This window comes from Eleutherodactylus coqui, unplaced genomic scaffold, assembly GCF_035609145.1.
Source record: "Eleutherodactylus coqui strain aEleCoq1 unplaced genomic scaffold, aEleCoq1.hap1 HAP1_SCAFFOLD_542, whole genome shotgun sequence".
NCBI classification, from domain to species: Eukaryota; Metazoa; Chordata; class Amphibia; order Anura; family Eleutherodactylidae; genus Eleutherodactylus; species Eleutherodactylus coqui.
In genome coordinates, this window is record NW_027102264.1 from 17,329 (window position 1) to 42,719 (window position 25,391).

The 25,391-nt window shown below is 57.1% G+C and overlaps 2 protein-coding genes, 11 non-coding genes and 1 pseudogene across 13 annotated transcripts; all 14 read right to left on the reverse strand.

Annotated features, from left to right (window-relative positions):
- Positions 1–454: 454 nt before the first annotated feature.
- On the reverse strand, positions 455–618 carry LOC136601604 (U1 spliceosomal RNA). Its single transcript, XR_010789360.1, has one exon. It is a non-coding gene; the product is annotated as a U1 spliceosomal RNA (small nuclear RNA).
- Positions 619–1,658: 1,040 nt separating this feature from the next.
- LOC136601576 (U1 spliceosomal RNA) lies at positions 1,659–1,822 on the reverse strand. Its single transcript, XR_010789338.1, has one exon. It is a non-coding gene; the product is annotated as a U1 spliceosomal RNA (small nuclear RNA).
- Positions 1,823–2,862: 1,040 nt separating this feature from the next.
- Positions 2,863–3,026, reverse strand: LOC136601578 (U1 spliceosomal RNA). The gene has a single exon (XR_010789339.1). It is a non-coding gene; the product is annotated as a U1 spliceosomal RNA (small nuclear RNA).
- Positions 3,027–4,066: 1,040 nt separating this feature from the next.
- Positions 4,067–4,230, reverse strand: LOC136601579 (U1 spliceosomal RNA). The gene has a single exon (XR_010789340.1). It is a non-coding gene; the product is annotated as a U1 spliceosomal RNA (small nuclear RNA).
- Positions 4,231–5,270: 1,040 nt separating this feature from the next.
- LOC136601580 (U1 spliceosomal RNA) lies at positions 5,271–5,434 on the reverse strand. The gene has a single exon (XR_010789341.1). It is a non-coding gene; the product is annotated as a U1 spliceosomal RNA (small nuclear RNA).
- Positions 5,435–6,474: 1,040 nt separating this feature from the next.
- LOC136601581 (U1 spliceosomal RNA) lies at positions 6,475–6,638 on the reverse strand. Its single transcript, XR_010789342.1, has one exon. It is a non-coding gene; the product is annotated as a U1 spliceosomal RNA (small nuclear RNA).
- A 1,040-nt stretch (positions 6,639–7,678) lies between these two features.
- On the reverse strand, positions 7,679–7,842 carry LOC136601582 (U1 spliceosomal RNA). The gene has a single exon (XR_010789343.1). It is a non-coding gene; the product is annotated as a U1 spliceosomal RNA (small nuclear RNA).
- A 1,039-nt stretch (positions 7,843–8,881) lies between these two features.
- On the reverse strand, positions 8,882–9,045 carry LOC136601583 (U1 spliceosomal RNA). The gene has a single exon (XR_010789344.1). It is a non-coding gene; the product is annotated as a U1 spliceosomal RNA (small nuclear RNA).
- A 1,040-nt stretch (positions 9,046–10,085) lies between these two features.
- Positions 10,086–10,249, reverse strand: LOC136601584 (U1 spliceosomal RNA). The gene has a single exon (XR_010789345.1). It is a non-coding gene; the product is annotated as a U1 spliceosomal RNA (small nuclear RNA).
- A 1,044-nt stretch (positions 10,250–11,293) lies between these two features.
- LOC136601602 (U1 spliceosomal RNA) lies at positions 11,294–11,459 on the reverse strand. The gene has a single exon (XR_010789358.1). It is a non-coding gene; the product is annotated as a U1 spliceosomal RNA (small nuclear RNA).
- Positions 11,460–15,154: 3,695 nt separating this feature from the next.
- On the reverse strand, positions 15,155–16,831 carry LOC136601572 (uncharacterized). Its single transcript, XM_066588835.1, has one exon. The coding sequence runs from the start codon at positions 16,706–16,708 to the stop codon at positions 15,197–15,199; it is 1,512 nt and encodes a 503-aa protein (XP_066444932.1). The 5' UTR covers positions 16,709–16,831; the 3' UTR covers positions 15,155–15,196.
- A 1,246-nt stretch (positions 16,832–18,077) lies between these two features.
- On the reverse strand, positions 18,078–18,241 carry LOC136601585 (U1 spliceosomal RNA). Its single transcript, XR_010789346.1, has one exon. It is a non-coding gene; the product is annotated as a U1 spliceosomal RNA (small nuclear RNA).
- Positions 18,242–19,281: 1,040 nt separating this feature from the next.
- LOC136601598 (U1 spliceosomal RNA) lies at positions 19,282–19,419 on the reverse strand (annotated as a pseudogene).
- Positions 19,420–23,140: 3,721 nt separating this feature from the next.
- Positions 23,141–24,817, reverse strand: LOC136601573 (uncharacterized). Its single transcript, XM_066588836.1, has one exon. The coding sequence runs from the start codon at positions 24,692–24,694 to the stop codon at positions 23,183–23,185; it is 1,512 nt and encodes a 503-aa protein (XP_066444933.1). The 5' UTR covers positions 24,695–24,817; the 3' UTR covers positions 23,141–23,182.
- Positions 24,818–25,391: the final 574 nt, after the last annotated feature.

The following is a 25,391-nucleotide window of genomic DNA, read 5'->3' on the forward strand; positions in this document are numbered from 1 at the left end:
AGAGAGAGAAAAAGAGAGAGAGAGAGAGAGAAAGAGAGCGAGCGCACACAGGTACAAGTGAAATGACAACAAACTTCCCCAAGCAAAAAACACCCCATTGTTACATTGTTTCTTGCCAATGGAAGGCTCCTCACACTGTTGCTCGGTGTCCGTCCACGAGGGGGAGACAGAGGCTGCTTAAGTACTGCTCAATCTGCTATTCCGGCGGCCGCACGCCGTCCAAGCGAGGAGCCCCCGGGACGGAGCAGCAGTGAGAGCGACGACGATCCGGGATGGGGGCTGGAATCGTCCTTTTGGAAAGGTCCCAGGTTAATGGTCGAGATACCCTTTGTCCCGAGGCAGAGCCCAAGCAAAGCGGTGGGCCAGGGGAGAGCAATGGACTCGAGCAAGCAGCTGGACCTGCTAGCAGCAGTCCCGAGGAGGAGAAGAGCACTGTTTTTGAACCAGAGTAAATCAGGGGAAAGCGCGAACGCAGTCCCCCACTACCACAAATTATGCAGTCGAGTTTCCCGCATTTGGGGAAATCGCAGGGGTCAGCACACCCGGAGTGCAATGGATGAGCCTCACCCTGGGAGAACCACCTTAGTGATCATGGTATCTCCCCTGCCAGGTAAGTATGAGTTGCTCGGCGCCTGCCAGACGAGCCGCCCTCGGACGCAGCCCTGCTAGATCGCTGCGACTTTGTCGCCGTTTCCCAGGCGGGGGCCGCAAAGCGCCTGTAGGGATCGGCAGGCATCCTTGGCTCCGGCGCCGGGAGAGTGGGTGATGCCCCGCCGGTCTTCTTTTCCTGGAGCACCCCAAGCTTCTTCAACCACAGGCTCACTCCCAAGATGCACAGCAGCCTGCTCATTAGCATATGGGGGCGGGCCTTCGCCGCCACGCCCCACCGAGCAGTGCCAGCTCTCGACTAGGCATGGCAAACGCCCCCCGAAAGGCACGAGAGGCGTGCTCCGAGTTGCACGTTGCAGCTGGGGGAAAGGCCAGCAAGGCCCAAAGCAGCAGCAGCAGGCACAGCGAGGAGCCTCGTCTTAGACCAGGCAGGCACAATGATGATGTGCAGGAGAGAATGCACGGGGCGCAACGGTCCAGCAAGCCAAATGCTGAGGAGAGATGCTGTGAGAAGGAAGTCGCTCCAAAAGGTGGCTCCATAGATAAAAGAGAGAGAGAGAGAGAAAAAGAGAGAGAGAGAGAGAAAGAGAGAGAGAGAGAGAGAAAAAGAGAGAGAGAGAGAGAGAAAGAGAGCGAGCGCACACAGGTACAAGTGAAATGACAACAAACTTCCCCAAGCAAAAAACACCCCATTGTTACATTGTTTCTTGCCAATGGAAGGCTCCTCACACTGTTGCTCGGTGTCCGTCCACGAGGGGGAGACAGAGGCTGCTTAAGTACTGCTCAATCTGCTATTCCGCCGGCCGCACGCCGTCCAAGCGAGGAGCCCCCGGGACGGAGCAGCAGTGAGAGCGACGACGATCCGGGATGGGGGCTGGAATCGTCCTTTTGGAAAGGTCCCAGGTTAATGGTCGAGATACCCTTTGTCCCGAGGCAGAGCCCAAGCAAAGCGGTGGGCCAGGGGAGAGCAATGGACTCGAGCAAGCAGCTGGACCTGCTAGCAGCAGTCCCGAGGAGGAGAAGAGCACTGTTTTTGAACCAGAGTAAATCAGGGGAAAGCGCGAACGCAGTCCCCCACTACCACAAATTATGCAGTCGAGTTTCCCGCATTTGGGGAAATCGCAGGGGTCAGCACACCCGGAGTGCAATGGATGAGCCTCACCCTGGGAGAACCACCTTAGTGATCATGGTATCTCCCCTGCCAGGTAAGTATGAGTTGCTCGGCGCCTGCCAGACGAGCCGCCCTCGGACGCAGCCCTGCTAGATCGCTGCGACTTTGTCGCCGTTTCCCAGGCGGGGGCCGCAAAGCGCCTGTAGGGATCGGCAGGCATCCTTGGCTCCGGCGCCGGGAGAGTGGGTGATGCCCCGCCGGTCTTCTTTTCCTGGAGCACCCCAAGCTTCTTCAACCACAGGCTCACTCCCAAGATGCACAGCAGCCTGCTCATTAGCATATGGGGGCGGGCCTTCGCCGCCACGCCCCACCGAGCAGTGCCAGCTCTCGACTAGGCATGGCAAACGCCCCCCGAAAGGCACGAGAGGCGTGCTCCGAGTTGCACGTTGCAGCTGGGGGAAAGGCCAGCAAGGCCCAAAGCAGCAGCAGCAGGCACAGCGAGGAGCCTCGTCTTAGACCAGGCAGGCACAATGATGATGTGCAGGAGAGAATGCACGGGGCGCAACGGTCCAGCAAGCCAAATGCTGAGGAGAGATGCTGTGAGAAGGAAGTCGCTCCAAAAGGTGGCTCCATAGATAAAAGAGAGAGAGAGAGAGAAAAAGAGAGAGAGAGAGAGAAAGAGAGAGAGAGAGAGAGAAAAAGAGAGAGAGAGAGAGAGAAAGAGAGCGAGCGCACACAGGTACAAGTGAAATGACAACAAACTTCCCCAAGCAAAAAACACCCCATTGTTACATTGTTTCTTGCCAATGGAAGGCTCCTCACACTGTTGCTCGGTGTCCGTCCACGAGGGGGAGACAGAGGCTGCTTAAGTACTGCTCAATCTGCTATTCCGGCGGCCGCACGCCGTCCAAGCGAGGAGCCCCCGGGACGGAGCAGCAGTGAGAGCGACGACGATCCGGGATGGGGGCTGGAATCGTCCTTTTGGAAAGGTCCCAGGTTAATGGTCGAGATACCCTTTGTCCCGAGGCAGAGCCCAAGCAAAGCGGTGGGCCAGGGGAGAGCAATGGACTCGAGCAAGCAGCTGGACCTGCTAGCAGCAGTCCCGAGGAGGAGAAGAGCACTGTTTTTGAACCAGAGTAAATCAGGGGAAAGCGCGAACGCAGTCCCCCACTACCACAAATTATGCAGTCGAGTTTCCCGCATTTGGGGAAATCGCAGGGGTCAGCACACCCGGAGTGCAATGGATGAGCCTCACCCTGGGAGAACCACCTTAGTGATCATGGTATCTCCCCTGCCAGGTAAGTATGAGTTGCTCGGCGCCTGCCAGACGAGCCGCCCTCGGACGCAGCCCTGCTAGATCGCTGCGACTTTGTCGCCGTTTCCCAGGCGGGGGCCGCAAAGCGCCTGTAGGGATCGGCAGGCATCCTTGGCTCCGGCGCCGGGAGAGTGGGTGATGCCCCGCCGGTCTTCTTTTCCTGGAGCACCCCAAGCTTCTTCAACCACAGGCTCACTCCCAAGATGCACAGCAGCCTGCTCATTAGCATATGGGGGCGGGCCTTCGCCGCCACGCCCCACCGAGCAGTGCCAGCTCTCGACTAGGCATGGCAAACGCCCCCCGAAAGGCACGAGAGGCGTGCTCCGAGTTGCACGTTGCAGCTGGGGGAAAGGCCAGCAAGGCCCAAAGCAGCAGCAGCAGGCACAGCGAGGAGCCTCGTCTTAGACCAGGCAGGCACAATGATGATGTGCAGGAGAGAATGCACGGGGCGCAACGGTCCAGCAAGCCAAATGCTGAGGAGAGATGCTGTGAGAAGGAAGTCGCTCCAAAAGGTGGCTCCATAGATAAAAGAGAGAGAGAGAGAGAAAAAGAGAGAGAGAGAGAGAAAGAGAGAGAGAGAGAGAGAAAAAGAGAGAGAGAGAGAGAGAAAGAGAGCGAGCGCACACAGGTACAAGTGAAATGACAACAAACTTCCCCAAGCAAAAAACACCCCATTGTTACATTGTTTCTTGCCAATGGAAGGCTCCTCACACTGTTGCTCGGTGTCCGTCCACGAGGGGGAGACAGAGGCTGCTTAAGTACTGCTCAATCTGCTATTCCGGCGGCCGCACGCCGTCCAAGCGAGGAGCCCCCGGGACGGAGCAGCAGTGAGAGCGACGACGATCCGGGATGGGGGCTGGAATCGTCCTTTTGGAAAGGTCCCAGGTTAATGGTCGAGATACCCTTTGTCCCGAGGCAGAGCCCAAGCAAAGCGGTGGGCCAGGGGAGAGCAATGGACTCGAGCAAGCAGCTGGACCTGCTAGCAGCAGTCCCGAGGAGGAGAAGAGCACTGTTTTTGAACCAGAGTAAATCAGGGGAAAGCGCGAACGCAGTCCCCCACTACCACAAATTATGCAGTCGAGTTTCCCGCATTTGGGGAAATCGCAGGGGTCAGCACACCCGGAGTGCAATGGATGAGCCTCACCCTGGGAGAACCACCTTAGTGATCATGGTATCTCCCCTGCCAGGTAAGTATGAGTTGCTCGGCGCCTGCCAGACGAGCCGCCCTCGGACGCAGCCCTGCTAGATCGCTGCGACTTTGTCGCCGTTTCCCAGGCGGGGGCCGCAAAGCGCCTGTAGGGATCGGCAGGCATCCTTGGCTCCGGCGCCGGGAGAGTGGGTGATGCCCCGCCGGTCTTCTTTTCCTGGAGCACCCCAAGCTTCTTCAACCACAGGCTCACTCCCAAGATGCACAGCAGCCTGCTCATTAGCATATGGGGGCGGGCCTTCGCCGCCACGCCCCACCGAGCAGTGCCAGCTCTCGACTAGGCATGGCAAACGCCCCCCGAAAGGCACGAGAGGCGTGCTCCGAGTTGCACGTTGCAGCTGGGGGAAAGGCCAGCAAGGCCCAAAGCAGCAGCAGCAGGCACAGCGAGGAGCCTCGTCTTAGACCAGGCAGGCACAATGATGATGTGCAGGAGAGAATGCACGGGGCGCAACGGTCCAGCAAGCCAAATGCTGAGGAGAGATGCTGTGAGAAGGAAGTCGCTCCAAAAGGTGGCTCCATAGATAAAAGAGAGAGAGAGAGAGAAAAAGAGAGAGAGAGAGAGAAAGAGAGAGAGAGAGAGAGAAAAAGAGAGAGAGAGAGAGAGAAAGAGAGCGAGCGCACACAGGTACAAGTGAAATGACAACAAACTTCCCCAAGCAAAAAACACCCCATTGTTACATTGTTTCTTGCCAATGGAAGGCTCCTCACACTGTTGCTCGGTGTCCGTCCACGAGGGGGAGACAGAGGCTGCTTAAGTACTGCTCAATCTGCTATTCCGGCGGCCGCACGCCGTCCAAGCGAGGAGCCCCCGGGACGGAGCAGCAGTGAGAGCGACGACGATCCGGGATGGGGGCTGGAATCGTCCTTTTGGAAAGGTCCCAGGTTAATGGTCGAGATACCCTTTGTCCCGAGGCAGAGCCCAAGCAAAGCGGTGGGCCAGGGGAGAGCAATGGACTCGAGCAAGCAGCTGGACCTGCTAGCAGCAGTCCCGAGGAGGAGAAGAGCACTGTTTTTGAACCAGAGTAAATCAGGGGAAAGCGCGAACGCAGTCCCCCACTACCACAAATTATGCAGTCGAGTTTCCCGCATTTGGGGAAATCGCAGGGGTCAGCACACCCGGAGTGCAATGGATGAGCCTCACCCTGGGAGAACCACCTTAGTGATCATGGTATCTCCCCTGCCAGGTAAGTATGAGTTGCTCGGCGCCTGCCAGACGAGCCGCCCTCGGACGCAGCCCTGCTAGATCGCTGCGACTTTGTCGCCGTTTCCCAGGCGGGGGCCGCAAAGCGCCTGTAGGGATCGGCAGGCATCCTTGGCTCCGGCGCCGGGAGAGTGGGTGATGCCCCGCCGGTCTTCTTTTCCTGGAGCACCCCAAGCTTCTTCAACCACAGGCTCACTCCCAAGATGCACAGCAGCCTGCTCATTAGCATATGGGGGCGGGCCTTCGCCGCCACGCCCCACCGAGCAGTGCCAGCTCTCGACTAGGCATGGCAAACGCCCCCCGAAAGGCACGAGAGGCGTGCTCCGAGTTGCACGTTGCAGCTGGGGGAAAGGCCAGCAAGGCCCAAAGCAGCAGCAGCAGGCACAGCGAGGAGCCTCGTCTTAGACCAGGCAGGCACAATGATGATGTGCAGGAGAGAATGCACGGGGCGCAACGGTCCAGCAAGCCAAATGCTGAGGAGAGATGCTGTGAGAAGGAAGTCGCTCCAAAAGGTGGCTCCATAGATAAAAGAGAGAGAGAGAGAGAAAAAGAGAGAGAGAGAGAGAAAGAGAGAGAGAGAGAGAGAAAAAGAGAGAGAGAGAGAGAGAAAGAGAGCGAGCGCACACAGGTACAAGTGAAATGACAACAAACTTCCCCAAGCAAAAAACACCCCATTGTTACATTGTTTCTTGCCAATGGAAGGCTCCTCACACTGTTGCTCGGTGTCCGTCCACGAGGGGGAGACAGAGGCTGCTTAAGTACTGCTCAATCTGCTATTCCGGCGGCCGCACGCCGTCCAAGCGAGGAGCCCCCGGGACGGAGCAGCAGTGAGAGCGACGACGATCCGGGATGGGGGCTGGAATCGTCCTTTTGGAAAGGTCCCAGGTTAATGGTCGAGATACCCTTTGTCCCGAGGCAGAGCCCAAGCAAAGCGGTGGGCCAGGGGAGAGCAATGGACTCGAGCAAGCAGCTGGACCTGCTAGCAGCAGTCCCGAGGAGGAGAAGAGCACTGTTTTTGAACCAGAGTAAATCAGGGGAAAGCGCGAACGCAGTCCCCCACTACCACAAATTATGCAGTCGAGTTTCCCGCATTTGGGGAAATCGCAGGGGTCAGCACACCCGGAGTGCAATGGATGAGCCTCACCCTGGGAGAACCACCTTAGTGATCATGGTATCTCCCCTGCCAGGTAAGTATGAGTTGCTCGGCGCCTGCCAGACGAGCCGCCCTCGGACGCAGCCCTGCTAGATCGCTGCGACTTTGTCGCCGTTTCCCAGGCGGGGGCCGCAAAGCGCCTGTAGGGATCGGCAGGCATCCTTGGCTCCGGCGCCGGGAGAGTGGGTGATGCCCCGCCGGTCTTCTTTTCCTGGAGCACCCCAAGCTTCTTCAACCACAGGCTCACTCCCAAGATGCACAGCAGCCTGCTCATTAGCATATGGGGGCGGGCCTTCGCCGCCACGCCCCACCGAGCAGTGCCAGCTCTCGACTAGGCATGGCAAACGCCCCCCGAAAGGCACGAGAGGCGTGCTCCGAGTTGCACGTTGCAGCTGGGGGAAAGGCCAGCAAGGCCCAAAGCAGCAGCAGCAGGCACAGCGAGGAGCCTCGTCTTAGACCAGGCAGGCACAATGATGATGTGCAGGAGAGAATGCACGGGGCGCAACGGTCCAGCAAGCCAAATGCTGAGGAGAGATGCTGTGAGAAGGAAGTCGCTCCAAAAGGTGGCTCCATAGATAAAAGAGAGAGAGAGAGAGAAAAAGAGAGAGAGAGAGAGGAAAGAGAGAGAGAGAGAGAGAAAAAGAGAGAGAGAGAGAGAGAAAGAGAGCGAGCGCACACAGGTACAAGTGAAATGACAACAAACTTCCCCAAGCAAAAAACACCCCATTGTTACATTGTTTCTTGCCAATGGAAGGCTCCTCACACTGTTGCTCGGTGTCCGTCCACGAGGGGGAGACAGAGGCTGCTTAAGTACTGCTCAATCTGCTATTCCGGCGGCCGCACGCCGTCCAAGCGAGGAGCCCCCGGGACGGAGCAGCAGTGAGAGCGACGACGATCCGGGATGGGGGCTGGAATCGTCCTTTTGGAAAGGTCCCAGGTTAATGGTCGAGATACCCTTTGTCCCGAGGCAGAGCCCAAGCAAAGCGGGGGCCAGGGGAGAGCAATGGACTCGAGCAAGCAGCTGGACCTGCTAGCAGCAGTCCCGAGGAGGAGAAGAGCACTGTTTTTGAACCAGAGTAAATCAGGGGAAAGCGCGAACGCAGTCCCCCACTACCACAAATTATGCAGTCGAGTTTCCCGCATTTGGGGAAATCGCAGGGGTCAGCACACCCGGAGTGCAATGGATGAGCCTCACCCTGGGAGAACCACCTTAGTGATCATGGTATCTCCCCTGCCAGGTAAGTATGAGTTGCTCGGCGCCTGCCAGACGAGCCGCCCTCGGACGCAGCCCTGCTAGATCGCTGCGACTTTGTCGCCGTTTCCCAGGCGGGGGCCGCAAAGCGCCTGTAGGGATCGGCAGGCATCCTTGGCTCCGGCGCCGGGAGAGTGGGTGATGCCCCGCCGGTCTTCTTTTCCTGGAGCACCCCAAGCTTCTTCAACCACAGGCTCACTCCCAAGATGCACAGCAGCCTGCTCATTAGCATATGGGGGCGGGCCTTCGCCGCCACGCCCCACCGAGCAGTGCCAGCTCTCGACTAGGCATGGCAAACGCCCCCCGAAAGGCACGAGAGGCGTGCTCCGAGTTGCACGTTGCAGCTGGGGAAAGGCCAGCAAGGCCCAAAGCAGCAGCAGCAGGCACAGCGAGGAGCCTCGTCTTAGACCAGGCAGGCACAATGATGATGTGCAGGAGAGAATGCACGGGGCGCAACGGTCCAGCAAGCCAAATGCTGAGGAGAGATGCTGTGAGAAGGAAGTCGCTCCAAAAGGTGGCTCCATAGATAAAAGAGAGAGAGAGAGAGAAAAAGAGAGAGAGAGAGAGAAAGAGAGAGAGAGAGAGAGAAAAAGAGAGAGAGAGAGAGAGAAAGAGAGCGAGCGCACACAGGTACAAGTGAAATGACAACAAACTTCCCCAAGCAAAAAACACCCCATTGTTACATTGTTTCTTGCCAATGGAAGGCTCCTCACACTGTTGCTCGGTGTCCGTCCACGAGGGGGAGACAGAGGCTGCTTAAGTACTGCTCAATCTGCTATTCCGGCGGCCGCACGCCGTCCAAGCGAGGAGCCCCCGGGACGGAGCAGCAGTGAGAGCGACGACGATCCGGGATGGGGGCTGGAATCGTCCTTTTGGAAAGGTCCCAGGTTAATGGTCGAGATACCCTTTGTCCCGAGGCAGAGCCCAAGCAAAGCGGTGGGCCAGGGGAGAGCAATGGACTCGAGCAAGCAGCTGGACCTGCTAGCAGCAGTCCCGAGGAGGAGAAGAGCACTGTTTTTGAACCAGAGTAAATCAGGGGAAAGCGCGAACGCAGTCCCCCACTACCACAAATTATGCAGTCGAGTTTCCCGCATTTGGGGAAATCGCAGGGGTCAGCACACCCGGAGTGCAATGGATGAGCCTCACCCTGGGAGAACCACCTTAGTGATCATGGTATCTCCCCTGCCAGGTAAGTATGAGTTGCTCGGCGCCTGCCAGACGAGCCGCCCTCGGACGCAGCCCTGCTAGATCGCTGCGACTTTGTCGCCGTTTCCCAGGCGGGGGCCGCAAAGCGCCTGTAGGGATCGGCAGGCATCCTTGGCTCCGGCGCCGGGAGAGTGGGTGATGCCCCGCCGGTCTTCTTTTCCTGGAGCACCCCAAGCTTCTTCAACCACAGGCTCACTCCCAAGATGCACAGCAGCCTGCTCATTAGCATATGGGGGCGGGCCTTCGCCGCCACGCCCCACCGAGCAGTGCCAGCTCTCGACTAGGCATGGCAAACGCCCCCCGAAAGGCACGAGAGGCGTGCTCCGAGTTGCACGTTGCAGCTGGGGGAAAGGCCAGCAAGGCCCAAAGCAGCAGCAGCAGGCACAGCGAGGAGCCTCGTCTTAGACCAGGCAGGCACAATGATGATGTGCAGGAGAGAATGCACGGGGCGCAACGGTCCAGCAAGCCAAATGCTGAGGAGAGATGCTGTGAGAAGGAAGTCGCTCCAAAAGGTGGCTCCATAGATAAAAGAGAGAGAGAGAGAGAAAAAGAGAGAGAGAGAGAGAAAGAGAGAGAGAGAGAGAGAAAAAGAGAGAGAGAGAGAGAGAAAGAGAGCGAGCGCACACAGGTACAAGTGAAATGACAACAAACTTCCCCAAGCAAAAAACACCCCATTGTTACATTGTTTCTTGCCAATGGAAGGCTCCTCACACTGTTGCTCGGTGTCCGTCCACGAGGGGGAGACAGAGGCTGCTTAAGTACTGCTCAATCTGCTATTCCGGCGGCCGCACGCCGTCCAAGCGAGGAGCCCCCGGGACGGAGCAGCAGTGAGAGCGACGACGATCCGGGATGGGGGCTGGAATCGTCCTTTTGGAAAGGTCCCAGGTTAATGGTCGAGATACCCTTTGTCCCGAGGCAGAGCCCAAGCAAAGCGGTGGGCCAGGGGAGAGCAATGGACTCGAGCAAGCAGCTGGACCTGCTAGCAGCAGTCCCGAGGAGGAGAAGAGCACTGTTTTTGAACCAGAGTAAATCAGGGGAAAGCGCGAACGCAGTCCCCCACTACCACAAATTATGCAGTCGAGTTTCCCGCATTTGGGGAAATCGCAGGGGTCAGCACACCCGGAGTGCAATGGATGAGCCTCACCCTGGGAGAACCACCTTAGTGATCATGGTATCTCCCCTGCCAGGTAAGTATGAGTTGCTCGGCGCCTGCCAGACGAGCCGCCCTCGGACGCAGCCCTGCTAGATCGCTGCGACTTTGTCGCCGTTTCCCAGGCGGGGGCCGCAAAGCGCCTGTAGGGATCGGCAGGCATCCTTGGCTCCGGCGCCGGGAGAGTGGGTGATGCCCCGCCGGTCTTCTTTTCCTGGAGCACCCCAAGCTTCTTCAACCACAGGCTCACTCCCAAGATGCACAGCAGCCTGCTCATTAGCATATGGGGGCGGGCCTTCGCCGCCACGCCCCACCGAGCAGTGCCAGCTCTCGACTAGGCATGGCAAACGCCCCCCGAAAGGCACGAGAGGCGTGCTCCGAGTTGCACGTTGCAGCTGGGGGAAAGGCCAGCAAGGCCCAAAGCAGCAGCAGCAGGCACAGCGAGGAGCCTCGTCTTAGACCAGGCAGGCACAATGATGATGTGCAGGAGAGAATGCACGGGGCGCAACGGTCCAGCAAGCCAAATGCTGAGGAGAGATGCTGTGAGAAGGAAGTCGCTCCAAAAGGTGGCTCCATAGATAAAAGAGAGAGAGAGAGAGAAAAAGAGAGAGAGAGAGAGAGAGAAAGAGAGAGAGAGAGAGAGAAAAAGAGAGAGAGAGAGAGAGAAAGAGAGCGAGCGCACACAGGTACAAGTGAAATGACAACAAACTTCCCCAAGCAAAAAACACCCCATTGTTACATTGTTTCTTGCCAATGGAAGGCTCCTCACACTGTTGCTCGGTGTCCGTCCACGAGGGGGAGACAGAGGCTGCTTAAGTACTGCTCAATCTGCTATTCCGGCGGCCGCACGCCGTCCAAGCGAGGAGCCCCCGGGACGGAGCAGCAGTGAGAGCGACGACGATCCGGGATGGGGGCTGGAATCGTCCTTTTGGAAAGGTCCCAGGTTAATGGTCGAGATACCCTTTGTCCCGAGGCAGAGCCCAAGCAAAGCGGTGGGCCAGGGGAGAGCAATGGACTCGAGCAAGCAGCTGGACCTGCTAGCAGCAGTCCCGAGGAGGAGAAGAGCACTGTTTTTGAACCAGAGTAAATCAGGGGAAAGCGCGAACGCAGTCCCCCACTAACCACAAATTATGCAGTCGAGTTTCCCGCATTTGGGGAAATCGCAGGGGTCAGCACACCCGGAGTGCAATGGATGAGCCTCACCCTGGGAGAACCACTTTTTTGATTGAAAACGAGACTTTATTACAGTCAGTCGTAAAACAAAAGCATACATTATACTGCGGCGCAGCGCAGTTTGCATTCAGTCAATAAATATCCACTCATACATACATGCACACTATGTAGTGTTTGTGTGGCTCACAGGGAACACTCTCATCCCCCACTGTAGGTCACACAAAGCACCACTCCCCTAATACAATAGATCTAAACATTCCTGCATGCAACCATCAACAAGCACACAACCTAGTGCTGGGGGAAAAAGGGTGTGGGGAGTAGGGGGCAGGGAGAGGGTTGCACAGGGCCATAGGCTTTATTGAAGGACAGAAACACCAAGGAGAGATGGGGGGAAGGAGAGGGGGGGGGTCAGTCCTCCTCTTCATCCGTGCCCGGACAGTCCATTATGGAGTAGTCTCTGAGCAGGCTGAAGACCAGCCTGCGGCAGTCCTGAATGGACATCCTCTCCCAGTTCATGACGAGTCGTTTCCTTGCCAGCCATAAGGCATCCTTGAAGCAGTTCATGAGGCGCCACGCTTCCTCGATGGCTTCCACTGTGTGAGTCCCAGCAAAAAGACCATAAAGTACCGCATGGTGTGTTAGGCTGCTCCTAGGGATAGAGTGTCTGAGTTCATGTTCCAGTGCGTCCAGGAGGGCCTGTGCAAAAGGGCACTGCCAGAAAAGGTGCATGGGTGTTTCCTCAGCAAGTGGGCACCTGGGGCAGTTCCTTTTGTCGCATAGGCCACGGGCGTGCATGAAGGTTCTCACAGTGAGGCCCCCCTGGATGGCCATCCATGCCCTGTCTTTATGTTCGTTGGTCAGTCTGTTGGAGGCCACGTTTTCCCACACCAGCTTGACAGTGGCTGTGGGCAGGCCTGGAATCGCTTCCAGTGAGTCCTTTGCTCTGATGAGCTTGTGAACGGTCTTCGGCTTCCACAGGTCCGGCTTGAGTCCCTCCAGCTGGTGTTCTCTTACAAACTTGAGAATGTCCTGATAGTGCCAGGGGGGTTCCCAGTTGTAAGGGTAAGAGTTGTCCCACTTGTCCCACCCCAGCCTTTTCCAGAGGGGCAGGAGGAAGAAGCGGGACATGGAGCGGCCCGCGGAGCCCTGTTCTGCTGTTTTCAGAGTCCTGCGGATACAGTCACAGACAAAGAAAATCCGCAACAGAGTAGGAATGTCAGGTACTCCCTTCCCACCCTTGCTGGGCTTCTTGTACATTGTTGTCCGTTTTACTCTGTCCATTTTGGAGCCCCAGATGAAGCGGAAGACGATCCTGGTGATGGCCTGACGTACGGTCACGTGAGGTGGCCAGGCTTGTGCCGTGTACTGGAGCACGGGTAGGATACCGTTGCGCAGTACAAGGGTCTTCCCCTCCAGAGTCAGTTGTCTGAGGCTCCACAGTCCAATCTTTTGGTTTGCTATTGCCAAACGGTCCTGCCAAGACTTTAGGGCTGCTCCCTCTCCCCCAAACCAGACTCCTAGGATCTTGATGAAGTCTGGCTGGATAGTGAAAGGGAAAGGGGTAGTCTGGGTCCATTCCATGAATAGCATGGACTCCGACTTCCCGAGGTTGACCTTGGCTCCTGAAGCTTTCCCGAATTCGTCGCAGGTCTGGACGAGCGCAGTCACCGATCGCTGATCCGCGCAGAAAACTGTCACGTCGTCCATGTAGAGTGAACACTTGACTACTTGACGGTCTGGTCCCGGTACGGTGATCCCTCTGATCTCTGGATTCTGCCGGATAGACTCCGCGAAGAGTTCTATGACACAGACAAAAAGGAGAGGTGAAAGAGGGCAGCCCTGTCTGACCCCAGAGAGAACTGGGAAGGGGTCAGTTTTCCAGCCATTCACCAGCACCGTACTGGAGATGTCGCGGTACGTCAGGTTAACGTAAGAGCAGAACATTTCCCCCAGCCCAAACCTTTGCAGGGCCTTGCTCATGAACACATGTGAAACACGGTCAAAAGCCTTTTCCTGGTCGAGGCTGACCAGAGCCGCAGACACGCGGCGGTCCTTGATGTATTGCACTGTATCCCTGATGAGTGCAAGGCTGTCTGCGATTCTGCGGCCTGGAATCCCGCAGGTCTGGTCCGGGTGGATGATGCGTCCGATGATGGCTTTCAGGCGGTCAGCCAGTGCTTTGGCGAGGATCTTGTAGTCCACATTCAGGAGAGAGATGGGGCGCCAATTCTTCAAGTCCCGTCTCTCCCCCTTCCGCTTGTACAGGATCGTGATCATTCCTTCCCTTAGCGACTGCGGCATTTTACCCTCCACCGCCATCTCCCTGTACAGCTCTAACAGGTCCGGGCCTATGAGGTCCCACAGCGCTACGTATAGCTCGGCTGGGAGTCCGTCACTGCCCGGGGTCCTGCCGGATCTGAGGGATCTGGCAGCAGAGTGCAGTTCCCCCACCGTCAAGGGGGCATCCATGTCTGACTTCCCTGTGGGGTCCAAAGGGTTAGATATACGAGAAAGAAACTTATCTGCTGTTTCCGGATCCGTGGCCTTCGGAGAATAGAGGTTGCTGTAGTAGTCTCTGACGACTCCCATCACTCTCTCCTTCCCCGTCGCCATGTTTCCGGCTTCATCCCGTAGTTCGTTCAGGGGCGTGAGGTTAGCGTGGAGTTTCCTGAAGAAGAAAGAGTTACATTTCTCACCCTTCTCCAAGTGCTCCACTTTGGAACGAAAGATGATGCGCCTGGCCTCCTCCTCAAAGTGTCTTTTCAGGCCCTTTTTGGTTTCTTCCAGCTCATCTCTGACATCCCAGCCATACTGGTGCAGGTCCTGTAGGGAACGCAGCTGTCTTTGCAGGTCCCTGAGGTCCCTCCTCCGCTTGCTTGCTTGTTGACGACCCTTCGCCTGAAAGAAGCTGCGAAACTTGTCTTTAACGTATTCCCACCATTCGCCTTTGTTGGTGAAGAGGCATTGGTCGTTCCTCCAGATTATGTAGGCATCCCTAAGCTCCTCCAACACCTCCTCCCTTTGCAGCAAGGCACAGTTAAGCTTCCAAGAGCCTGGGCCGGGGGGTAACCCGGAGCCCAGGGCAGCCTGCAGCCTAATGGCCCTGTGGTCAGAGAAGAAGCAGGGGACCATAGAGCACCTAACATGTTTCACTGCCCGAGACGTGAACACGAAGTCTATACGGGATCGCTGAGAGCCATCAGGGCGGCTCCAACTGTAGTTGTCGGAGAGCGCGCCCACGGGGTCCGCGGCGTCCCGCAGGGAGGCCTGCGTCACCATCTCTATGAGCAGCTTAGATGAGGAATCTAGGCCGGCTCTCGCTGAGGTCCTTCCATCGGGTTCCATGGAACAGTTGAAATCCCCACCCAACACTACAGCCCTAGTAGTGACAATCTGGGTGCGCAGAAGCTGGAAAAGCTCCAAACGCTCACTCCCGACCAGGGGGGCGTACACACTGATGAGCCTGACTGGCTCCCCCGCCCATGAACCGTCTACGACCAGTAGTCTGCCCAGGACGAGCTCATGTACGGCATCAAGTGTGAAATCACTCCCCCGGATGAGGATGGCGACCCCTGCGGCACCCGTGCTGCCCCCACCAGACCAGTAGGAGGGGCCGTGAGACCACTGCCTGGCCAGGTAGCGGTCAGACCAAAGGGAGGGCAAGGCACATTCCTGCAACATGTAAATATCACAGCCCTGTGAAGGCAAAAAGGTTAACACAGTTTGCAGTCTAGACTTATCCCTAATGCTTCTCACGTTAATGCTAAAGATGTTGAGGTTAGCCATTATGGAAGAAAAAAAAGGGGGTTAAAAACGATGCTATACGCCTTTGTTACCACTCCTGTCGGGTGGGGGCTCCTTTTTGCAGTCCGCTGCATCCAGGGGCTCTGGCGCACCTACTTCCACTGGTCGGATGTGCAGGGATGTGTCTGTGGCTTCCTCGTATTCTGGGCCCGATACCAGGTCTTCCGCAGATTGTTCCATCTCCTCCACCTCATCTTCTAGGGGCGCCTCCGCTGTTGTGACCACCTTCTTCTTGGTGGAGTCGGTGCAGGGGCTATCTCGGTCTTTCCTCTTCCTCTGCTGGGTACCTGCAGAGGGCAGGGGGGGAAAATCCTCCTCGGAGAGGGCTGGAGTTGTGCTTGGTGTGGACCCAAGCACAGCTCCAGGTGAGTTGGGGGGTTGGGTAGCTCGTGGAACCGGTGAGAGGACCACTGAGGCAAGGGGTGTGGTGTCCGTGGGGAGGGTGCTGGGTTTGCTAGGGGTGCGGGGTAAAGCCTCAGGTGGGGGGACACTGGCGGTGGTCCCAGAGCCCTCAGTAGGGTTGGCGGCCAGGGGTGCCGTGTCTTTTTGGTTGCTAGGGGCTTGAGACGAGCCGGGGGGACGGGGCGTACTCTTACCCTTCTTCTCTTTAGTCGTCGGCGCTGGCTTTTGCTTCACCTTCGCCGGGCCTCTGGTTACAACAGAGGCATAGCTGTGCACTCTCTCAGGACATGCCCTGTACATGTGGGTCGCCTGGCCACAGAGGTTGCAGGCGATCTTCCGGGGGCAGTCCTTGGTTTCGTGCCCTGCCACTCGGCATACCCTGCAGGCTGACTCAGAGCAGTCCTTCATCTGGTGGCCCCCTCTGCCGCATTTTCGGCAGGTCTGCGGCATGTCGGGGTAGTAAATGAGGCCTGATGAGTTGCCCAGGGTGATGATTTGTGGTAGGTGCTTGACGCTGGTTCCGGGCCCTGAGTCCTTGTGCAGGCGGACAATGACTGACCACTTGCTGGTCCAGAAGCCGTTCCCATCCAGAATCCGGGTTGGTTCCTTCAATACTGTGCAGAAACGCTTTAGGAAAGTAGAAATGTCTCCTCCCGGGATGTGTGGGTTCCGCATGGAGACAGTCACCCTTCTTTCCTCTCTCTTCTCCCTCTCTTCCTCTCTACAGCTGCCCAGAAATTTTCTGAAGGGCGAGTCTGGGCTCGCTGCTTTCATCTTCTCCCAATAGCGTCTGCAGATTGTGGTTGACGCAAAGGTAATGTAAAAGATTCCAGCAACGAGGGCATGTATGCTAAGGATCTCACCTTGGGAGAAACCCTGCTCCAGAACCATCTTCTTCCCAAACACCTCCTGACTCATGTCCGGCAGTCTGCCATCCACCTCCTTCAACTTGAGGACTACAGTCTGCCTCATCCACGGCTCCAGCGAGGGAGGACCGCTTCTGGGCTTCCTGCCTACCTCTTGCTGAGGGGCTTCTGGAGCTGCCGGGCTGGGGGTCGGGCCGGCAGAGGGGGAAGGGTTCAGCTGGGCTTTCTCCGTCTTCTTGGCTTGATCCGATCGCTCCATGTTCTTGCGGCGTTGGTCTTCTGTGCAGGCTTCTTTGTTCTCCAGTCTTCAGTGTTTCCTCGGGTGGAGGGGCGTTGAAGGCCTGAGGCTAGTTCCAAAACCAGTTCCACAAGGCAAGCAGACAGCAGATAAGATTACAAAGAATCTTCAGCTCTTTTCCAGGCAAGAGCTCTGCAAGCTAATGGCACCCACTTGAAACAGCAGTGCCTAGCTAGAGAGATTACCAGAATAACCTGTGCTGCAAAGCCACAGTGGACCAGTAAAGGTCCTAAACCCAGCATGGGAGAACCACCTTAGTGATCATGGTATCTCCCCTGCCAGGTAAGTATGAGTTGCTCGGCGCCTGCCAGACGAGCCGCCCTCGGACGCAGCCCTGCTAGATCGCTGCGACTTTGTCGCCGTTTCCCAGGCGGGGGCCGCAAAGCGCCTGTAGGGATCGGCAGGCATCCTTGGCTCCGGCGCCGGGAGAGTGGGTGATGCCCCGCCGGTCTTCTTTTCCTGGAGCACCCCAAGCTTCTTCAACCACAGGCTCACTCCCAAGATGCACAGCAGCCTGCTCATTAGCATATGGGGGCGGGCCTTCGCCGCCACGCCCCACCGAGCAGTGCCAGCTCTCGACTAGGCATGGCAAACGCCCCCCGAAAGGCACGAGAGGCGTGCTCCGAGTTGCACGTTGCAGCTGGGGGAAAGGCCAGCAAGGCCCAAAGCAGCAGCAGCAGGCACAGCGAGGAGCCTCGTCTTAGACCAGGCAGGCACAATGATGATGTGCAGGAGAGAATGCACGGGGCGCAACGGTCCAGCAAGCCAAATGCTGAGGAGAGATGCTGTGAGAAGGAAGTCGCTCCAAAAGGTGGCTCCATAGATAAAAGAGAGAGAGAGAGAGAAAAAGAGAGAGAGAGAGAGAAAGAGAGAGAGAGAGAGAGAAAAAGAGAGAGAGAGAGAGAGAAAGAGAGCGAGCGCACACAGGTACAAGTGAAATGACAACAAACTTCCCCAAGCAAAAAACACCCCATTGTTACATTGTTTCTTGCCAATGGAAGGCTCCTCACACTGTTGCTCGGTGTCCGTCCACGAGGGGGAGACAGAGGCTGCTTAAGTACTGCTCAATCTGCTATTCCGGCGGCCGCACGCCGTCCAAGCGAGGAGCCCCCGGGACGGAGCAGCAGTGAGAGCGACGACGATCCGGGATGGGGGCTGGAATCGTCCTTTTGGAAAGGTCCCAGGTTAATGGTCGAGATACCCTTTGTCCCGAGGCAGAGCCCAAGCAAAGCGGTGGGCCAGGGGAGAGCAATGGACTCGAGCAAGCAGCTGGACCTGCTAGCAGCAGTCCCGAGGAGGAGAAGAGCACTGTTTTTGAACCAGAGTAAATCAGGGGAAAGCGCGAACGCAGTCCCCCACTACCACAAATTATGCAGTCGAGTTTCCCGCATTTGGGGAAATCGCAGGGGTCAGCACACCCGGAGTGCAATGGATGAGCCTCACCCTGGGAGAACCACCTTAGTGATCATGGTATCTCCCCTGCCAGGTAAGTATGAGTTGCTCGGCGCCTGCCAGACGAGCCGCCCTCGGACGCAGCCCTGCTAGATCGCTGCGACTTTGTCGCCGTTTCCCAGGCGGGGGCCGCAAAGCGCCTGTAGGGATCGGCAGGCATCCTTGGCTCCGGCGCCGGGAGAGTGGGTGATGCCCCGCCGGTCTTCTTTTCCTGGAGCACCCCAAGCTTCTTCAACCACAGGCTCACTCCCAAGATGCACAGCAGCCTGCTCATTAGCATATGGGGGCGGGCCTTCGCCGCCACGCCCCACCGAGCAGTGCCAGCTCTCGACTAGGCATGGCAAACGCCCCCCGAAAGGCACGAGAGGCGTGCTCCGAGTTGCACGTTGCAGCTGGGGGAAAGGCCAGCAAGGCCCAAAGCAGCAGCAGCAGGCACAGCGAGGAGCCTCGTCTTAGACCAGGCAGGCACAATGATGATGTGCAGGAGAGAATGCACGGGGCGCAACGGTCCAGCAAGCCAAATGCTGAGGAGAGATGCTGTGAGAAGGAAGTCGCTCCAAAAGGTGGCTCCATAGATAAAAGAGAGAGAGAGAGAGAAAAAGAGAGAGAGAGAGAGAAAGAGAGAGAGAGAGAGAGAAAAAGAGAGAGAGAGAGAGAGAAAGAGAGCGAGCGCACACAGGTACAAGTGAAATGACAACAAACTTCCCCAAGCAAAAAACACCCCATTGTTACATTGTTTCTTGCCAATGGAAGGCTCCTCACACTGTTGCTCGGTGTCCGTCCACGAGGGGGAGACAGAGGCTGCTTAAGTACTGCTCAATCTGCTATTCCGGCGGCCGCACGCCGTCCAAGCGAGGAGCCCCCGGGACGGAGCAGCAGTGAGAGCGACGACGATCCGGGATGGGGGCTGGAATCGTCCTTTTGGAAAGGTCCCAGGTTAATGGTCGAGATACCCTTTGTCCCGAGGCAGAGCCCAAGCAAAGCGGTGGGCCAGGGGAGAGCAATGGACTCGAGCAAGCAGCTGGACCTGCTAGCAGCAGTCCCGAGGAGGAGAAGAGCACTGTTTTTGAACCAGAGTAAATCAGGGGAAAGCGCGAACGCAGTCCCCCACTACCACAAATTATGCAGTCGAGTTTCCCGCATTTGGGGAAATCGCAGGGGTCAGCACACCCGGAGTGCAATGGATGAGCCTCACCCTGGGAGAACCACTTTTTGATTGAAAACGAGACTTTATTACAGTCAGTCGTAAAACAAAAGCATACATTATACTGCGGCGCAGCGCAGTTTGCATTCAGTCAATAAATATCCACTCATACATACATGCACACTATGTAGTGTTTGTGTGGCTCACAGGGAACACTCTCATCCCCCACTGTAGGTCACACAAAGCACCACTCCCCTAATACAATAGATCTAAACATTCCTGCATGCAACCATCAACAAGCACACAACCTAGTGCTGGGGGAAAAAGGGTGTGGGGAGTAGGGGGCAGGGAGAGGGTTGCACAGGGCCATAGGCTTTATTGAAGGACAGAAACACCAAGGAGAGATGGGGGGAAGGAGAGGGGGGGGGTCAGTCCTCCTCTTCATCCGTGCCCGGACAGTCCATTATGGAGTAGTCTCTGAGCAGGCTGAAGACCAGCCTGCGGCAGTCCTGAATGGACATCCTCTCCCAGTTCATGACGAGTCGTTTCCTTGCCAGCCATAAGGCATCCTTGAAGCAGTTCATGAGGCGCCACGCTTCCTCGATGGCTTCCACTGTGTGAGTCCCAGCAAAAAGACCATAAAGTACCGCATGGTGTGTTAGGCTGCTCCTAGGGATAGAGTGTCTGAGTTCATGTTCCAGTGCGTCCAGGAGGGCCTGTGCAAAAGGGCACTGCCAGAAAAGGTGCATGGGTGTTTCCTCAGCAAGTGGGCACCTGGGGCAGTTCCTTTTGTCGCATAGGCCACGGGCGTGCATGAAGGTTCTCACAGTGAGGCCCCCCTGGATGGCCATCCATGCCCTGTCTTTATGTTCGTTGGTCAGTCTGTTGGAGGCCACGTTTTCCCACACCAGCTTGACAGTGGCTGTGGGCAGGCCTGGAATCGCTTCCAGTGAGTCCTTTGCTCTGATGAGCTTGTGAACGGTCTTCGGCTTCCACAGGTCCGGCTTGAGTCCCTCCAGCTGGTGTTCTCTTACAAACTTGAGAATGTCCTGATAGTGCCAGGGGGGTTCCCAGTTGTAAGGGTAAGAGTTGTCCCACTTGTCCCACCCCAGCCTTTTCCAGAGGGGCAGGAGGAAGAAGCGGGACATGGAGCGGCCCGCGGAGCCCTGTTCTGCTGTTTTCAGAGTCCTGCGGATACAGTCACAGACAAAGAAAATCCGCAACAGAGTAGGAATGTCAGGTACTCCCTTCCCACCCTTGCTGGGCTTCTTGTACATTGTTGTCCGTTTTACTCTGTCCATTTTGGAGCCCCAGATGAAGCGGAAGACGATCCTGGTGATGGCCTGACGTACGGTCACGTGAGGTGGCCAGGCTTGTGCCGTGTACTGGAGCACGGGTAGGATACCGTTGCGCAGTACAAGGGTCTTCCCCTCCAGAGTCAGTTGTCTGAGGCTCCACAGTCCAATCTTTTGGTTTGCTATTGCCAAACGGTCCTGCCAAGACTTTAGGGCTGCTCCCTCTCCCCCAAACCAGACTCCTAGGATCTTGATGAAGTCTGGCTGGATAGTGAAAGGGAAAGGGGTAGTCTGGGTCCATTCCATGAATAGCATGGACTCCGACTTCCCGAGGTTGACCTTGGCTCCTGAAGCTTTCCCGAATTCGTCGCAGGTCTGGACGAGCGCAGTCACCGATCGCTGATCCGCGCAGAAAACTGTCACGTCGTCCATGTAGAGTGAACACTTGACTACTTGACGGTCTGGTCCCGGTACGGTGATCCCTCTGATCTCTGGATTCTGCCGGATAGACTCCGCGAAGAGTTCTATGACACAGACAAAAAGGAGAGGTGAAAGAGGGCAGCCCTGTCTGACCCCAGAGAGAACTGGGAAGGGGTCAGTTTTCCAGCCATTCACCAGCACCGTACTGGAGATGTCGCGGTACGTCAGGTTAACGTAAGAGCAGAACATTTCCCCCAGCCCAAACCTTTGCAGGGCCTTGCTCATGAACACATGTGAAACACGGTCAAAAGCCTTTTCCTGGTCGAGGCTGACCAGAGCCGCAGACACGCGGCGGTCCTTGATGTATTGCACTGTATCCCTGATGAGTGCAAGGCTGTCTGCGATTCTGCGGCCTGGAATCCCGCAGGTCTGGTCCGGGTGGATGATGCGTCCGATGATGGCTTTCAGGCGGTCAGCCAGTGCTTTGGCGAGGATCTTGTAGTCCACATTCAGGAGAGAGATGGGGCGCCAATTCTTCAAGTCCCGTCTCTCCCCCTTCCGCTTGTACAGGATCGTGATCATTCCTTCCCTTAGCGACTGCGGCATTTTACCCTCCACCGCCATCTCCCTGTACAGCTCTAACAGGTCCGGGCCTATGAGGTCCCACAGCGCTACGTATAGCTCGGCTGGGAGTCCGTCACTGCCCGGGGTCCTGCCGGATCTGAGGGATCTGGCAGCAGAGTGCAGTTCCCCCACCGTCAAGGGGGCATCCATGTCTGACTTCCCTGTGGGGTCCAAAGGGTTAGATATACGAGAAAGAAACTTATCTGCTGTTTCCGGATCCGTGGCCTTCGGAGAATAGAGGTTGCTGTAGTAGTCTCTGACGACTCCCATCACTCTCTCCTTCCCCGTCGCCATGTTTCCGGCTTCATCCCGTAGTTCGTTCAGGGGCGTGAGGTTAGCGTGGAGTTTCCTGAAGAAGAAAGAGTTACATTTCTCACCCTTCTCCAAGTGCTCCACTTTGGAACGAAAGATGATGCGCCTGGCCTCCTCCTCAAAGTGTCTTTTCAGGCCCTTTTTGGTTTCTTCCAGCTCATCTCTGACATCCCAGCCATACTGGTGCAGGTCCTGTAGGGAACGCAGCTGTCTTTGCAGGTCCCTGAGGTCCCTCCTCCGCTTGCTTGCTTGTTGACGACCCTTCGCCTGAAAGAAGCTGCGAAACTTGTCTTTAACGTATTCCCACCATTCGCCTTTGTTGGTGAAGAGGCATTGGTCGTTCCTCCAGATTATGTAGGCATCCCTAAGCTCCTCCAACACCTCCTCCCTTTGCAGCAAGGCACAGTTAAGCTTCCAAGAGCCTGGGCCGGGGGGTAACCCGGAGCCCAGGGCAGCCTGCAGCCTAATGGCCCTGTGGTCAGAGAAGAAGCAGGGGACCATAGAGCACCTAACATGTTTCACTGCCCGAGACGTGAACACGAAGTCTATACGGGATCGCTGAGAGCCATCAGGGCGGCTCCAACTGTAGTTGTCGGAGAGCGCGCCCACGGGGTCCGCGGCGTCCCGCAGGGAGGCCTGCGTCACCATCTCTATGAGCAGCTTAGATGAGGAATCTAGGCCGGCTCTCGCTGAGGTCCTTCCATCGGGTTCCATGGAACAGTTGAAATCCCCACCCAACACTACAGCCCTAGTAGTGACAATCTGGGTGCGCAGAAGCTGGAAAAGCTCCAAACGCTCACTCCCGACCAGGGGGGCGTACACACTGATGAGCCTGACTGGCTCCCCCGCCCATGAACCGTCTACGACCAGTAGTCTGCCCAGGACGAGCTCATGTACGGCATCAAGTGTGAAATCACTCCCCCGGATGAGGATGGCGACCCCTGCGGCACCCGTGCTGCCCCCACCAGACCAGTAGGAGGGGCCGTGAGACCACTGCCTGGCCAGGTAGCGGTCAGACCAAAGGGAGGGCAAGGCACATTCCTGCAACATGTAAATATCACAGCCCTGTGAAGGCAAAAAGGTTAACACAGTTTGCAGTCTAGACTTATCCCTAATGCTTCTCACGTTAATGCTAAAGATGTTGAGGTTAGCCATTATGGAAGAAAAAAAAGGGGGTTAAAAACGATGCTATACGCCTTTGTTACCACTCCTGTCGGGTGGGGGCTCCTTTTTGCAGTCCGCTGCATCCAGGGGCTCTGGCGCACCTACTTCCACTGGTCGGATGTGCAGGGATGTGTCTGTGGCTTCCTCGTATTCTGGGCCCGATACCAGGTCTTCCGCAGATTGTTCCATCTCCTCCACCTCATCTTCTAGGGGCGCCTCCGCTGTTGTGACCACCTTCTTCTTGGTGGAGTCGGTGCAGGGGCTATCTCGGTCTTTCCTCTTCCTCTGCTGGGTACCTGCAGAGGGCAGGGGGGGAAAATCCTCCTCGGAGAGGGCTGGAGTTGTGCTTGGTGTGGACCCAAGCACAGCTCCAGGTGAGTTGGGGGGTTGGGTAGCTCGTGGAACCGGTGAGAGGACCACTGAGGCAAGGGGTGTGGTGTCCGTGGGGAGGGTGCTGGGTTTGCTAGGGGTGCGGGGTAAAGCCTCAGGTGGGGGGACACTGGCGGTGGTCCCAGAGCCCTCAGTAGGGTTGGCGGCCAGGGGTGCCGTGTCTTTTTGGTTGCTAGGGGCTTGAGACGAGCCGGGGGGACGGGGCGTACTCTTACCCTTCTTCTCTTTAGTCGTCGGCGCTGGCTTTTGCTTCACCTTCGCCGGGCCTCTGGTTACAACAGAGGCATAGCTGTGCACTCTCTCAGGACATGCCCTGTACATGTGGGTCGCCTGGCCACAGAGGTTGCAGGCGATCTTCCGGGGGCAGTCCTTGGTTTCGTGCCCTGCCACTCGGCATACCCTGCAGGCTGACTCAGAGCAGTCCTTCATCTGGTGGCCCCCTCTGCCGCATTTTCGGCAGGTCTGCGGCATGTCGGGGTAGTAAATGAGGCCTGATGAGTTGCCCAGGGTGATGATTTGTGGTAGGTGCTTGACGCTGGTTCCGGGCCCTGAGTCCTTGTGCAGGCGGACAATGACTGACCACTTGCTGGTCCAGAAGCCGTTCCCATCCAGAATCCGGGTTGGTTCCTTCAATACTGTGCAGAAACGCTTTAGGAAAGTAGAAATGTCTCCTCCCGGGATGTGTGGGTTCCGCATGGAGACAGTCACCCTTCTTTCCTCTCTCTTCTCCCTCTCTTCCTCTCTACAGCTGCCCAGAAATTTTCTGAAGGGCGAGTCTGGGCTCGCTGCTTTCATCTTCTCCCAATAGCGTCTGCAGATTGTGGTTGACGCAAAGGTAATGTAAAAGATTCCAGCAACGAGGGCATGTATGCTAAGGATCTCACCTTGGGAGAAACCCTGCTCCAGAACCATCTTCTTCCCAAACACCTCCTGACTCATGTCCGGCAGTCTGCCATCCACCTCCTTCAACTTGAGGACTACAGTCTGCCTCATCCACGGCTCCAGCGAGGGAGGACCGCTTCTGGGCTTCCTGCCTACCTCTTGCTGAGGGGCTTCTGGAGCTGCCGGGCTGGGGGTCGGGCCGGCAGAGGGGGAAGGGTTCAGCTGGGCTTTCTCCGTCTTCTTGGCTTGATCCGATCGCTCCATGTTCTTGCGGCGTTGGTCTTCTGTGCAGGCTTCTTTGTTCTCCAGTCTTCAGTGTTTCCTCGGGTGGAGGGGCGTTGAAGGCCTGAGGCTAGTTCCAAAACCAGTTCCACAAGGCAAGCAGACAGCAGATAAGATTACAAAGAATCTTCAGCTCTTTTCCAGGCAAGAGCTCTGCAAGCTAATGGCACCCACTTGAAACAGCAGTGCCTAGCTAGAGAGATTACCAGAATAACCTGTGCTGCAAAGCCACAGTGGACCAGTAAAGGTCCTAAACCCAGCATGGGAGAACCACCTTAGTGATCATGGTATCTCCCCTGCCAGGTAAGTATGAGTTGCTCGGCGCCTGCCAGACGAGCCGCCCTCGGACGCAGCCCTGCTAGATCGCTGCGACTTTGTCGCCGTTTCCCAGGCGGGGGCCGCAAAGCGCCTGTAGGGATCGGCAGGCATCCTTGGCTCCGGCGCCGGGAGAGTGGGTGATGCCCCGCCGGTCTTCTTTTCCTGGAGCACCCCAAGCTTCTTCAACCACAGGCTCACTCCCAAGATGCACAGCAGCCTGCTCATTAGCATATGGGGGCGGGCCTTCGCCGCCACGCCCCACCGAGCAGTGCCAGCTCTCGACTAGGCATGGCAAACGCCCCCCGAAAGGCACGAGAGGCGTGCTCCGAGTTGCACGTTGCAGCTGGGGGAAAGGCCAGCA